The following is a 14,959-nucleotide window of genomic DNA, read 5'->3' as shown; positions in this document are numbered from 1 at the left end:
ATATAACAAGAAATAGTTGAGAATAAGATCGAACAACGTTTAATACAGCGCTACACTTGCCGAAAGCATCTGTAAGCTTCTGCTGGCAAATGCCTTGACCTTTCGCGAAGAAAAGCTCCTTTTGCAGTGTCCGCAAGCTCTTCTCCGCACCACTGCTGCCTTTGTAGTCGAAGAAGCCACGTAGAACATCCAATGCAGCAACGGCCTGGGCGAACGTAGGTGCCGGCGGCCTCTCCTGCTCGTCGTCGCTTCCCAACACTTCACCTTGCCGTAGCTCCGCTATGATGTCCGCAGCAGTTTGTGGGTCGCATGTTGTGAGGTCATCATCCATTGCGACGAATTCGCCGATCGCGACGTCGGTGCCAGTGGACCGGAGCTTCTCGTCCATGTCGTCCTCATCGCTCACACATGGGTGGGGTTTTCGCTCATGCAGGGCTCGGCGGCAAAGCTCGTGCTGGGCTCCGACTCCTCTGCTTCTGGCGAGCGTCATAATCCGCGCTTTTTGGAGCAGTTTCGGACTGTGGCTCGCGTCACACTCTCTCACGGCGGGTTTAGGTAGTGCATCACGGTGAGCAATATGGGCTTCTCAGGGTCTTCTCCTCTGGACACGCGAGCAAGGAAGCGCTGAACAATGAACTTTCTGTGCAGATGCTTGACATTCTTGATGATATCCGCATCCAGTGGCTGCAGATGTCTCGTTGTGTTTGCCAACAGGAAGACGACACAAAGGTTCCGCAGGAACGTCGGATCCTTGAAATGCAGTGAGCACTTTTCTAGGAACAGCAGTCCCTTGCGATCTTTTTAGCCTAGACATTCCTCGAGATAGCAAAGGAATACCTCGAACAAACTACAAGTCATCCAAGCCTTCATGTTGTGCTTGTACATGCAAGGAAGTCTGGCGATTTTCTTCAGGCACGTTACCGCTTCCATTTGCCAATCCTCCATGGTTTCATCATCTCTGTTCTATCTTCGTTGCAGCAGAGCAGCACAGTTATTCTGTGTTTGCTGTCTTTGCCGCCATGGAAGAATTTTTTTTTCAAACTTAAGGACTTTGTCGGCTGAACCTTGAAAAAAAGCCCAAGTTCGTCCGCGCCAAACATGTCGCACGGGCGATAGGCGTTAACAAGGCCCGGGAGCAAGGCAATCCAGTTCTCAATGTTGGCCGGATTTACACTGGCTGCCTTTCCGTTCACCCGACAGTATGTGATATCATGCTGGTTTCAAAACCGACTTATCCATCCGTACAACGCGGTGAAATCGTCAATATCCAACATATCGGCGATCTCCATGGCCTTCTCCCAAAGTATACTGCCGTCGAAATTCACTCCAGAAGCTCGTGCTTGCTTGAACCATTTCAGCAAAGCAGCTTCCAGCTCCCCGTGCTCCGCTCCACGAGTTTGTTTAGTAGCTGAGCCGAAAACCAAGGCATTTTCTTCAATGTCCTTTCTTTTGGACACAACCATGTTCACCGTAGAGGCAGTCAGTCGAGCTCTTTAGCAATGTCGATCCGTTTTCGCTTCGGGTCCCGGTCAACGCCAGCAGGAATATTGAACTTTTTCTTGAGGGATAACGGCTTCCGCTGTCGCGACGCCATCGCAGAACGAAACGAAAAGGGTGCGGGCTTGGGGCGGAACGCGAAACCAAACTGCCAACGTGAAGAAAGAAACAAAGAAATTCCAGATTTGTTCATTTACTACAACTACGCTACCGCTACAACTGCCTTGTACGTCCTAGTCTAGAGTTACTCTTGCTCACTGTTGCAATTGGTGCTTTTAGCCCTCCAAACAGTGCCTCAAAGAGCTTGCTGGAGTTACCAAGAGTGACCCATAATCACGTGTCTACTTCGAAAACGCTTGAAAAGCCACAAGCAAACATACTGCTCCAGTGTTGACAACTGAAGCGAACATGCGCTCGCACGGGCGAACGATCGGAAGACGGTCGTATTTGGGTTTTGATCCTTACGCTGCTGCTTCTGTTGCTCGTTACGATAGCATTCGTGCCACTTTCGCCAGTGGTAGCACTTGACAAGAGGAAAATGAATGACAGCATCAGATGGACGCGCTGTTGTTACGAGCGGTTAGTACGCCGCCAGAGTTGCAATCGAGATGCGTAATGTACTATTACTCGGAATCCCTCGCTATTATTTTATGACTAATTGAATAATGAGCTAAGACAGTGAAACCGCGCTGTGTGTTCTGTGAACGCCTTTGTGCACCTGGACAGCTCTCGGAAGTTGCAGAGAACGATAGACGCAGTGGCCGTGTTATCAGCGGGCACTGGCAGACCTACCTGCACGCACGCGTTGTGTATGCCTGGGTGTTTGTTCATCGAAACCTGATGTTTGGAGCTCTGAATATGCGAGTGCAATGTTGATTGCCAAAAAACATATAATCCTATCGACATTTGGCAGAATGTTGAGTGTATTTTCCGGGAAATCGTGTTACCTGTAAAAGTATGAACCGGAAAAAATACAGCGCAACTCTATGGAACGTTTCCTGTGCCCTCACTCAGGAACATATGAACCGGGAATGTACAGGGGTGGAAGCGCTGCGCCAATTGCGCCACCCTGCGCCAATTCACTTCCCTGCGCCAGCCTGCTCCAAAACGTTAATTTCAACTTTTTTTTTTAGTGTTTTCTCTAAATTTAGCGGAAAACGGTTGGCCACGGGCCACCATGAGGTGTGTACTTTTGCTTAGGTGTCACTGCGGGTGACTCGTACCAACTCGACTGGGGCTCCGAACCATGTCTAACCTCAGGGCGAGGCGTCGATTTTAGTTCATCGGGAGTGTGATGTCGTTTTTTACTACAAAGAGTTTATATACGAACACATCGGTTTGGTTTCGGGCATAGTTGGTTGGCGCGGTTGGAACGCGCATGCAGTTGCCCGTGGTCCCGATTTGCCGTGATCGTGGGAGTTGGTGCCTCGGCACCGGTGGGCTACCTTGGCCATTAACATGAGCAGAAGTAAGTGGTCTTTACTAGCCTTACCTGTTATTTGGTAGCCTACCATATTTGGACGCGAGCACATTTGGTAGCCTACCATATTTGGACGCGAGCACAGGCACATCCGTTCTCGAGCTCAATTTGTCTTGTCGAAACGAAACCAAAACCATCATTGTGTGCGCGAATGTGCACGCTGTCGTGTGTTGTCTACCGCTGTCAAACCACTGGCGAAAACAATACCCGCGATCTTAAGCGAGTTGGTTAATTGGCAGTGCTACACACTTTTTTTGTTTTTTTCCTTTAGCGTGGAGGAGTGGGGGTTACATCAGAAATGCCGCACAACACTCCCGCGCTGCCGATTCCTGTCAAGAACGCACCTTAACTTGCTATAGCCACTCTACTCGTATAAGTTTCTGGTTGGGGGGGGGGGGGGGGGGGGTTGGGTAGGGTAGGGTAGGGTAGAGAGAAGTTGGTGGGCTTTTTGTCACGTAAGAAGGCAGCCTTCCCCGCAGGGATCACCGCCTGATCAGCTACATCTCATTTTCAGTCTCGTTCAAACTGTCTTCTCTTAAAGCACTTCTACTGAGTCCACAAGAACTCATAAGCAAGGGTGAGGCAGTTAAGGACATGGACAAGGTGGGGAGTGGACACCTCCTGCTAAGAGATGTGAACTCTAAACTGCCCAAAGTACTCGAGCGCATAAAAGAAATTGACTCTGCTCTTCAAACTGTGAAAAAAAGGTGAACTTCAGTTGTATCTAAATTACACAGATTCAGCTTAGTCACAACCCTTTTTTTTCTTTTAACATGGAGCCTGTGGGCTCTTCTAGTCAGTGTTTATGCTGCATATGTATTAGTGGCTGTGATATTTTTAAGACAATATATTTTTCCATCCAAAGTAATTAGATATAGCTTTGTATGTTAACTTGGGTGTAGGGATTACTGTAATTTATGAACAGGGATTAAGAACATTTGTATTTAATGAAAACAGGTCAGCAAGGACTGCTTTATTCTGAAACATGTTGTGGTACCTTAATTTTTTTTATGGAGACACGCAATGCACAGCATTTTATGGAGTACATAAGGTTGCGTTGCTCTTCTAGTCGATGCTTAAAGCTGCATATGTACGAGTGACTGTGGTAGTCTAAAGATATAAAATACACATTTTATTTTGCATCTGAATTTTTGTCAAATGTCAGTAGCCTTGTATTTTGTTACTAAACTTGATATAGGGCTTTTTAAGTAGTGATTGAACATGTGTATTCTTTATTAAACAAAAACTGTAGTCAGCGAAGGTAGTTTATCTGACACCTTGCAGTGGTTTAGTTTTCTGGATACATGTTTACAATTGGTCTATTAAGTAGACGGTTTTGTACTGGCGTGGCTCAAGTTAGGCTTTTATTGTCGGGGCCTCCCATATAAAGTCTATCATGACTCTGCCTGCTGCCGGAATGGTTCTCAAAGCCTTTCCTTTGCATAAATTGCCAATATTCCATATTTCAATGCAATAGAAATAGAAAAATGTGTATGTATGTTGCTTGAAAATTATTCTGGGATGTGCATGCATATATTTTTGCTACATTTTCACATTTAGAAACAACAAATCACTTTTAGACATTTGTTTGACCTCCGTGACCTGCTGCAAAACCTACTTCTACGGCTACAAAACTTATTTTTGCTGCTCCCGAGCTGCTCTAAAGCGAGCGTTTTACTGCTCCAAAACTGCTCCAAAGTGGGACTTTTGCTGCTCCCAGCCCTGATACAAAAGGCTCTAGCCCGCTTCCACCCCTGAATGTATAAACGAGGTTCTACTGTAGAGCATCCAAGAACGTCTAAATACAGTAGAGCGTAGCCGGCAGAGACCACAAACACTGCTGCACTTACACGCGCGTGATTGGGGCTCAATGTTGATAGCTTTTAGTGGCTGCAGTGATGTGATTGCTGTGCCAATTGTGCCAAACTGCGCCAATTGGCTAACCCTGCTACATCCTGCTATATTTTGCCAAAATATAAGTAATCTGCGCCAAGCCTGTGCCAAAGAACCAATTTTGCTCGCCTTTCAAAACCGAAACTAAACTGAGTACCGTAATGAGCACACGTGAGCTAGGTGGCGCAAGCGGCCGCCCGACACAAAGTACCCTGCATCAATCGTTCATCCGGTCTTGCATGGTTTTTCCCGCCGTCTCTCGTTTCTCGCTCTCATTGTCTCGAGTCTCTTCAAAAACATTTCAACGATAGACGCAGGCATGTGCGGACGCTCCGGCACTAGCATGCTGGGTACCGGCTGTGCCATCATGCTGTGAAACGAAACCATGTTTTTGCGCGGTGGGAATTACTTTGTGAGCTGAAGCACTTGCTCCTGAAAGGAACGGCCGTGGGAAAACTATATTTTGTCCCTGCCTGCCAGTCGCGGGTTTATTACGGTTGATCGAATGCCATTTCATCGAAGCACGTTTTAAAGAATGGGCACGTTTTATCGAAGCACGGTTTATAGAAAGCAGGGCCTCAGTTTAGAGAAACGCCGTTTATCAAAAAGGGGGCACTTTTTAAAAAAAGGCTTTCCTACTTCTCGCGTGTATCACTGGTGCGCGCGTTAAGCCATGCTCTCGCCGCGCTCCCGTCGCTTCGCGCCAGCAGTCTGCGGCGGCTCATTACAAAAATGTTAACTCACCTGATTTAGCCGTACACGCCACTTCGCGGCGACCGAATTCGCTAAAAGGAGGCTCATCGTTATTTTCTCTAAACTGGGTTCTCTATAAAGGCATTCGATAAACCGGGGTCGGTAAAACGGCGTTCGCTAAAATGAACTCCTCTAAACCGCATGCCTCCGCCAGTCGCCGTGGTCGCGCGACGTCGAGTGCTGCCGTCGCCACGTCGCTGCAGATATGTCGCTTTCTAAACTGAAACGTAAGGAATGCCCTCATGTTCATCAACATTCCTGTTCTTGTTTAATACACTACTACAAAAATCCCTCTAGATCAAAGAATGCTGTGTCGAAGTACTGTTTACCTAGATTTTTCTCGGGAAGCTTTCTTTCGCGAGGGACCCCGGTACGTGAAAAATCTGCCGCAAAAGAGTTGTTGAAGAGAAGTGAGCTAAAGCAAAGAAGGCAATGTCTGTTACGCTGAACTCGCACAGCGCGCTTGTTTGTCTCGAATTCAGTCGTTGCACAAAGTGCTCCAAGAACTTTTTGACCCTGCAGTGGCTCGTGATGTCTTGCATCGATGTGCTCAGGTTCTTTTTTTTTCTGTGTGTTTAGCTTGTACCTTGCCAGCCGCTCTGGCAAGTACGTGCGGCTGGGCTGTTTTTGTCATATGCTGGACAGTTACATTTTGTGTACAATTTTGGGAACCAGTTGGCGACGGAGTGGAGTGGAATGGTTTCGATCAAACAGCTATCTCCGCTCGCGTGACAATTTCGCATTGCACTGCAGTGGTCACGTGTATCAAGAGTCACAGACTGCTTTTATTTAGTATTATATAACTAGCCTACCTAATGCTGTGATATTTAATACTAAACTGGTCATTTTAAAATAAATTTTAATAGATGCAGTTTGGTTCTTAATTACCTATAGCGCAGGTACATATATATGTATAATTTTACTGAAGCATTGCAAAATGTTTCTTGTCATTGGCATTTCAGTTACATGTTGAGACTCCTAGGTGGTCTAACTTGATTATAATATGTTTACTGCGGCGAGCAAAGTGTCCTTCCTTTGTCCAGCACTTGAAACAAATATTTTTGTTTTTCTAAGGATATCTGCTCCAAAAGCCACTTTTGCTGCTCCGAAACACTGTTTTAGCTGCTCCAAAAGCCACATTTGCTGCTCCAAAACACTGTTCCAGCTGCTCCAAAGTCCCCTTTTGCTGCTCCAAAGCACTGTTTTGGCTGCTCCGAAAGGTGCTCCAAAACGGCTTAGGCCAATCACATCACCGTGGCAGTTGTGATTCATATTTTGATAAGTCAGTTAAGTTTGTCATGTGGAAGTTTGGACGGCGGGAAATTAGTCTGGGTAGCAAGGAGTGCCTGGTGTCTTGGCTGTAGACAAACTTTTCCTGTAGCGGTGCTGCTGGTACGTCTGCTAGTCTGGTGTCTAATTGCGTCGCGCAGTGGTGAGTGCACGAACACGTGCCGATACAATTTTCTCGTCTATAAAAGAAAAGAAGTAATCAAGCTTAAGATGCGTGGATTGTGCACTGGAGCTTTTGCCCCACTCGCTCCGAGCTGGAATGCGCTTGCAGACTCGGCAACCGTTCTCCCTTTTCATAAGTTAATTATCGATGTAAAAAACTTTGTTTATGATGTCGCTCACACTATATCTGGTGCTCGACTTTTTCGTAAAACATTGAACCTTGCTCAGGTACGTTGATATGCGATAAAGCAAATTTTGTTTCGCATGATAGATTTTTCGCGCTCAACTACTACAACAAAGTTACCTCTACTACGAAAAATTTTGCCAGTCCTGCAGGCTTCGGTGTGAAGGCGTTTGACTGTATTTCATATTTAAACAGAATACAGTAATTCCTCATTACAACGAAGTCAACGGGACGGCAAAAAAAGATCAATATAATTACAATAGTAATTTATTAAAAACAATAGAACAAAAAAAAAAAAAAAAAAAAAGAGGTTTGAGGGACATTTAAGCATTTCTTATGAGTTGTGAATGCGAAAGCATGCATGTCGTTATTTCGCTTCCTTACTTCGTCTGTGGCGTATTTGCGTCGACGGCCGATTGCGTGCTCTCTCCTCGCCGCTCTGATTTCAGACCCTTCGTGTTGCCAGTGCGATGGCGGTGCGGATACGCTGCACCATGGCGTGGCGGTCGTTCAAATTCATGCGCAGCGGCGAATGGGAGCCTCGTTCCTTGAAACTGACGCGTGCCAGCCAATGGGACTGAAGCCGAAATCCATCAGATTTCGGCTACACTTCGCTCCTTTGGGAGCAAGGAAACTAAGTGCTGTTTGGCTAGGCTTTTCGCGTGGCTTCAAAGCTGGGAGCTCGGCTTCACTTGGAGAAAGGAGCTTAGGTGCCGTTCGGCGCGGCTTCCAAGCTGATGACGTCGGCTCGCTCTATGGGACAGTTAATGCTTTCGTATTAAAAACAGTGCCAGCAGCCTTGAAGGTAGACGGGAACACTGTGGAACACTCTGACTGTATATGTAATCAAATAAACCTTGATTATGAACATCTCGGAACAGCTTTACCGAGTAAAAAGAAAAGAATAATTACGTGGAGCTTACCGATAATTTCGTGCGGAGCAGTTCTCCACGAACTGCTCCAGGCATTGCATGAACACTGTCACTGCTGCTGCACTCCACTTTGTTTGGAAGTAGCTGTGGTGTGTTTTGCGTCTCCGCAGTCGTTGGCGTTTCCCGAGGTGCCTCTCCAAAGTCGCTTCATGTTTACTCAGGCCACACACAAGGTCGATCGCAGCATCCGTGACAGAAGCAACAACGGGAAGGTCCACATCGACAAGCATGAACGAATCAAAGTTATCCTTGGTGGCTTTTCCAACATGTTTTCACACACTCCTGTAGAGATTGTTGCAGCTCTGGGAATTGTGCACCGGCTCGGCAAGCATGCTCGCGAAAGAGAATCTGACGCGCGCAAAGCAGTTAGTGATCTTTCACCTTCAGGTCGCAGACGCGCTTTCTCTTGCATGAGAAGCTTCTCGAACCTGTCCAATATGTCTTGCTTGTTTTGCAAAATAATGGACATTGTCGAACAGCCAATGCTGGAATGTCGAATTCTTTGGTGATTTCGGACTTGAGCTGGCCACTTTCCTCAACCTCGCAGATCTATGCGACTTTCGGTATACACTCCCAATCTCCCATACGACGCACATGTGCATGTAGTGCGCGCATTGGGGGCTTCTGAAGATGTGATATCCTCTGGGCTCCATCGCCCCCTTCACCTGAATCAGACAGAAGTCGGGCAGCATCGGCCGCAAGTGCCATGAGTAGCGTTGTAACGTGGACACTGCTCCCGCTGCTCCCTTCCTGCTTCCCCGCATCAGCATCGGAAGCTGCGCTCTGTCCTCCATCACCCGTTTACTCCATTTCCTTGTCTGCTGTTTGCATCGTTAAAGAAGGGGGAAGGAATTCAAGGGTCTCCGTGTGCCTCCGTGTAAGCTTGCATGCTTTGGGCACCGCGCCCTTCGTAATCAGCGTGGTCGGCCACCGATACACATAAAATAATCTGGTTAAAAAATGTGTGCATTTTGGTCGGGACCACGTTGAACTTCGATAAAACTATAATTAAAAAAAATCAATTTCTTTATATCGAAGGATTCCTGTAGATCGATCTACGAAAGGGTAGACATAAGTTGCGTCGTCAACTTGCTTATAGCAGTTTTTTGTTTCCCATATGTTTATTGTTTTTATCTCTATGTTGTGAACGCAATTAAATAAAGTAGAAGCTTTATCTGGTAAAAACTATGATTAACAATTCCCCTCTACCCACCAGTGTGGAACCCTTGCAAATTCCTCTTTTAAGCATGAGGGGCAGCAGAAAGAGGCGCTCAATATTTTGTGAAATCTGTGGTGGGGACAGTGATTTTATGTTTTTCTCCCTACAAACATATTTGGCCAGAAAAGCGGCATGTGCAAACTTTAGGGTCGTTTGGGAATTTGTGGTGGCTGCTTCTCCACATTCTCATAATCGCTCTTAGGGCTACGAGAAAATGAAAGGCTGTCAGCACAGAGTTGCTACTGGTGTGCTCTTAGAAGTTTGGGAAGCCTACCACTTAGAGAGTGATTGCTGACCCCTGGTTGAGATAGGGGCGGGATGTCCTTGTGCTCTCTGTGCAAGTAACGGGGCAGCATTTGAAAAAATGGCAGATTAGATTGTGGTTTTTGCATGCATTTGCACATCTTTGCTTCCAGAACAAAAGTACATCTACATCTACTAGATGTAACGGCAGTGCCTAATGTCCAGTTCTTTGGTAGCATGGTTGCTACTTTAAACAGGCTTGATGTTTAAAATGGTGCCTAAAATCTGATATCATGGTTGTAATTGCCACAATAAAAAAACTGTAGCTGTGGTCTTGATTGGGCGTGTAAGCAGGGAGAAAATTAGTTTTGCAGTGAGTAGAGTTGTCTATTCACCTGCTTTAAAAAGCTGTACTTACTTATTCTACTTTTTAAATTATTTCTAAACTGCTTAAGTGTTCGCATTCAATTAAAGCTATTGACTGCGAGAAGCGCATCTATTGGGCTCTTGCCACATCATCCTTTGCAGCTATGCACGAGACCTAACAATACATGCTTTTGTATATGCCTGCCAGTGGTTTTGTTTTCTAAGAAATGGCACAGCAATTGCTAGGTTGTATCAAGAGGAATTACCTAACCCATATTTTATGGGAGTGCAAGGATTTATACAAAGTCGCTTCATGCATGAGAAGGTTCAGTATAAGTCATTATTCGGGTTGTCTGTTAAAATACATTCTGAACACAGGCTGGGGGAGGCACTTTATGTGCAACCAACACAATGAAGCGTAAGCAGTTCCCTCAGTCATCTACTGTGGCTTGCCTTTCTCGAATCTTTCTTCTGAGCAACAGAGGGGAATCCGCTGTTGAAGACTGTCGAGCTTTGAGAGTTTGCCGAATGCAATGCCGCTTTTGATGCAGAATTGCATTGTTACTGAAGGTGACTTGGGTTTAGCCCCAAAAAGCGAGGCATGCAAAGGCAAGCCACGGTCGAAGAGAGTTGGCTAGCTGCCAAACATTTGCACTGCGATCTTTGCCAGCCACAGAATGCAACCGTGGAAGAAAACTAAAGAGAAGAAAATAAAAGAGGTGGGAGAGATGGTTTGGAGACGCTTCGAGAAGACTTTTCCAGCTGCAAAAGCTTTAGAATCAACACTAAAAAAAACAAACAAAGAAAATTGTGATGTAATGCGAATGGACAGCGTCAGCTCGTGCGACATTTCGACGATATTACGTCGGGATCGACTGGAAATTCTGGTGGTGTTGCGTCGTGCTGTGTCTCGCGTAAACCGCAACTGATCAACACAGAACAGCTAGCACCGAACACATTCTCTCGAACACGCCGCACAAGTTGCTTTACCGCGCCATCATGTCCATTCTTTGCTAGGTAACATCCTCCTCTATGTTCCGCTTCATGTTCATGCACAGCATGATCTGAATGTCGAATGCGTTCCATCCGAACACCCGGGGTGAAACGGTCGGGGCCCAAGCATCGCCGACGTTCCCTCTCACGGAAGTGTTTACAGCTGCTTGTTACGGCGTATGCTTCGCTTACCCTATTCTTGCGCGCAAAGACTTAGCACGCCGATGGAACAGACGACTGAAGTCAAGAAAGAGCAGGTGACGAGGAGTGCGATCACATAAAGTCTAGCGCAGTTGCGATTGGCCGAACACACTGAGCTTCAACCGCGACTATTATTAGCGGAAGGGTGAGGGTAATGTTGCCATACTTGCCCTCCCTCAGCCCCAGAACTACCTAGGATAAATGTGTGCATGCTCCGGTCGTTTTTGGCAACACGGCGCTCGCCCAGCACAGCTGACGCTGTAAAAAAGAACAGCACAGAATTAAAACGTGACGGCACTAGACACGGCATCGCATGCCTGGAAGGCTGAGATTGTAGTTAGCGTCCACTGCTTTCCTTATAAAATGCAATGCTGTGTGCGACAATTTGATTGATAGATTGAAATGCAATTGCAAGTTTGTTACATGTAAGAGGTTCGTGCTAAGTTGATGGCGCGCCATTGCGTTCAGGTGGTGGATGACCGGGACTTCTTTGAGATCATGCCCATGTATGCCAAGAACCTGATTGTGGGCTTCGCCAGGATGAACGGCCAGACCGTGGGAGTGGTGGCCAACAACCCCAAGTCTGCAGCCGGTGAGTGCTCCCTCTCTCTTCTGCTTCGTGCCTGTCTGTCCACGGACATTGACCCTCGTAATTCCCTTATTCACAGACCTTCAACGCCTTATAGGTACCACAAGATACCTAGCATGTGCCCATGTCACAATAAGCATCACCCCCTACTTTTGAAATGCTCTAAATATTTGTAAAGGACATGTCGAGAGCCCACCCCAGCAAACTTCCGAGTCCACCAAGCTAGCCGAGGCGTTCCTCTGCGTCTGCCATTTCTCTTAGAAACGGGTGCAAATAAAGCCCCTCGATAAAGTTCACGCTTTAAATTTCTTACAAGTATAGACGACCATTGTTGCGCGATCGAGTGAGACGGGCCACAAACGAGCGCTCCGCCACCATTTTTTTTGTAGGGCCGCACGTGCGTTGGAGCATTTGACTCTATTTGTAAGATGGTCAGAAACACATCAATAGGCTTTGGGTGTAAAGGGGTGAAGCCTCACGTGTGTGCGTCAGTGCAAAGCGGTGAACCCTGACGCGAGAGCGCCGGTGCAAAGCAGGCCTTAAAAATTAAGGGTTCTGCCACCTGCACTGCCTCTACACTGTTCCATTGAATAGAACAAGGGCCCGTCCTACCATGTGCCCCCTCTGCTTTTCTGCTTTCGGACTTGCGTCCATCCTCGTTTTTTTTACTGTTTCTCTAACTTTTGCAGAGGCACTTGCTCAGTACTTTATGGTGGGCTAAAGTAGGCATTTTACTGCTAGAAAAGCCTAGCTTTTCTATTATCTGGTGCCTGTTCCAGGTGTCTTCTAGTCTTCACTTTGGAGCTTCTTACTTGGAGTGTCTGGCAGTCTTTTGGTCCAGCTGTCAAAGTGGCGACCTTCTGAATCGCTGTCTGATCCCACCGTGATGAGAAATGTCACCTTAGGTATGCCGTGGCCAGAACCGAGATTCACTAAAAGGAACTGTTTGAAAGCCCTTCTTGACCAACTATATGGTTTTGTCCACATTCTACACTGTGTTTGAGGTAACGTTTCCCAAAACTTAAAAGACGCTGTTGCACACTACACATGTTGTACCAATGCGGTATTGTTTTCTGTTCTGTTCAGCGAGTCAAGATATTTTTTGTGATGCACTAAACTTTCTAATGAACACAAATTAATAAGCTATCTTTTGAAATATTGATTTGTGCGCAAACCCTCCAATACAAAAGTTGTAAGGTGTGTTGAGAAACAATCTACCATGTTGTTCCCACCAAGTGGGCTTTGCGTGTCTAATTTTTTCGAGCATTAAAGAAAGTGCGGAAAATAAGGAAGGAAATCCCACATGACTACTTGCTGGCAAACTGCGATATTAGTGTCATTAGTCTTGTGGGATATCTTTAAGAATAGACCGATCGCACCAAGCGTTCGGAGCATGCGCGAGGCAGCCATAACTTTAGTTCTCAGGAGGCAATTGGCAGTGCACGAGACTGTTCGTGCCCTGCACGCGGAGAGCTCCAGCGAGGTTCTCGCACGCGCAGAAAGACTAAAGTTCCCTCGATGCATTGCGGCAGCGGTGGCGTAGTCAAACTGGCTGGTGAGATCGGTCTATTGTACACTTTCTTTGAAGCTTGAGAAAGGTACTGGTACCATAGTATCATTGGTAACTCGTTGGGCAACATATTGTACCACGTTTTGTACTTCTGGTCCTTTCAGGGCGCTCACTTGTCGCCTCAAACGAATGACAGAAGTCACTGATTGATGGATTGATTCTACAGTCAAACGCACTTATAAGGATCCCACATATAACGACCAGCTTTCAGAAAATATGCGAATTCAAGGCCCTACCCATTAAAATTGGTCCAGATAAAACAACCATTTTTCAAAGCATCATACTGTTACAACAAACATTCAAAGTTTGCTTTCATAAAAAAAAAAGAAATAAATGAAAAACTTGCGCGCAGAAAAAAAAAAAGAAAAAAAAAAAAAAGAAGATTAAAAGCGCTACATTTTGGGCGCGGCTCTCTGGGAGACGCTCAAGGTCATTTCTGCGGCCGTGCGGCATACTTCCCCGGGGAGGAAACAAAACTACAAAAGCAAAAACGCCCTCCCGAGTCGTGTAGTTCACCGATTCACTACTATGTTTGCATAATTGTAACGTGCACTATTTTTTTGCCAAAATCAGTGCCCAAAACTACATGCGCATTAAAATCGAAACCTAAAACCAAAACTAAAAAAAAACTCAATGCTCGGGTATAAATAAGGTGGCTAGCCCCATCGCCATAATGACCATTTGTTTACGTTCGCCATTTTGGTATCCGTATTATGCACATTCTCTCGCGTCTACAAACTCGTGTCTGTCGTTTTAAGACGGGGGAAAAAAATCCACTAGGAGGTTTTATTTAAACGAAAGGGCATCACTCTGGCAGAAAAATCTAACAACGGAGCAGCACTGCGTGGCCTCGCAATCCCAGCCACCCGATGAGTTCGCAAAGTGTTTGAAAGACGGCCCTGCCAGAGGCGATGGCCGCTCACTCGAACATGTGCAAGAAGTGCGGCTCTTAAAACACTTTAGACCAAAGCAAGTGTTAATTACCTCTGTGGACAGCGAAGAACCATCGTCGGTCTAGTGCACGGCATTTATTTTTATGTTGGCGTGAGTTTCATAAAATCTGTTCTATGAGGTATTGAGGAATTTCAGCGAATATAGGGGGCGCTCCGATCGATCCAACATGGCGGACAAGAGGGGGATAGATTTGCGACGCCCGTAGACCGGTAGCGTATAAATAAAAGAAAGCGTGTCCTTCTTTGTTTGTTGCCGTGTGCGAGACGATCATCGTTTCAACCAAGACCTATCGTGATGCTACAGATGAGGTGTTCAAACCAGTCAAAGGCAAGAAATCTTGCCATAGTCAAGATATGTGTGCAAGTGTTCGACATGAGCTCTCACGCTGGTGCAGCTGTCATCAAGTTGAACCGAATGTACGCGGGTCCAAAGAAAGGTACATATCAACAATGTTCGCGCGTTGAAACTATGACGCTTACTTTATCTAAAACTAAACTTATCGGTCTGCGGCTACAAACATTTTTGGTGACGTTGCTTAGATGATGTAACCATTCAGGCCTCGCATTAAAAGGTGTTGCGAACTCTTCAGTTGTTCTAGTTAATTGTACTAAAAAGCGGTTGGATGGAAAGTAT

The 14,959-nt window shown here is 46.2% G+C and overlaps 1 protein-coding gene across 1 annotated transcript in view; it reads left to right on the top strand.

The window, feature by feature from the left end:
- The window catches only part of LOC8037842 (propionyl-CoA carboxylase beta chain, mitochondrial), a 67,642-nt gene that overhangs the window by 27,220 nt on the left and 25,463 nt on the right, over nucleotides 1-14,959 (top strand). The window contains exon 10 of the mRNA XM_040205990.3: nucleotides 11,682-11,805. Within this exon, the coding sequence (XP_040061924.2) occupies nucleotides 11,682-11,805 (124 nt within the window). The remainder of the gene's footprint in view (nucleotides 1-11,681; nucleotides 11,806-14,959) is intronic.

Source organism: Ixodes scapularis, unplaced genomic scaffold (assembly GCF_016920785.2).
Source record: "Ixodes scapularis isolate PalLabHiFi unplaced genomic scaffold, ASM1692078v2 PGA_scaffold5__190_contigs__length_132052651, whole genome shotgun sequence".
NCBI lineage: Eukaryota > Metazoa > Arthropoda > Arachnida > Ixodida > Ixodidae > Ixodes > Ixodes scapularis.
Note: the sequence above shows the minus strand (reverse complement) of the source record. Positions and strands in the feature narration are given on the sequence as shown.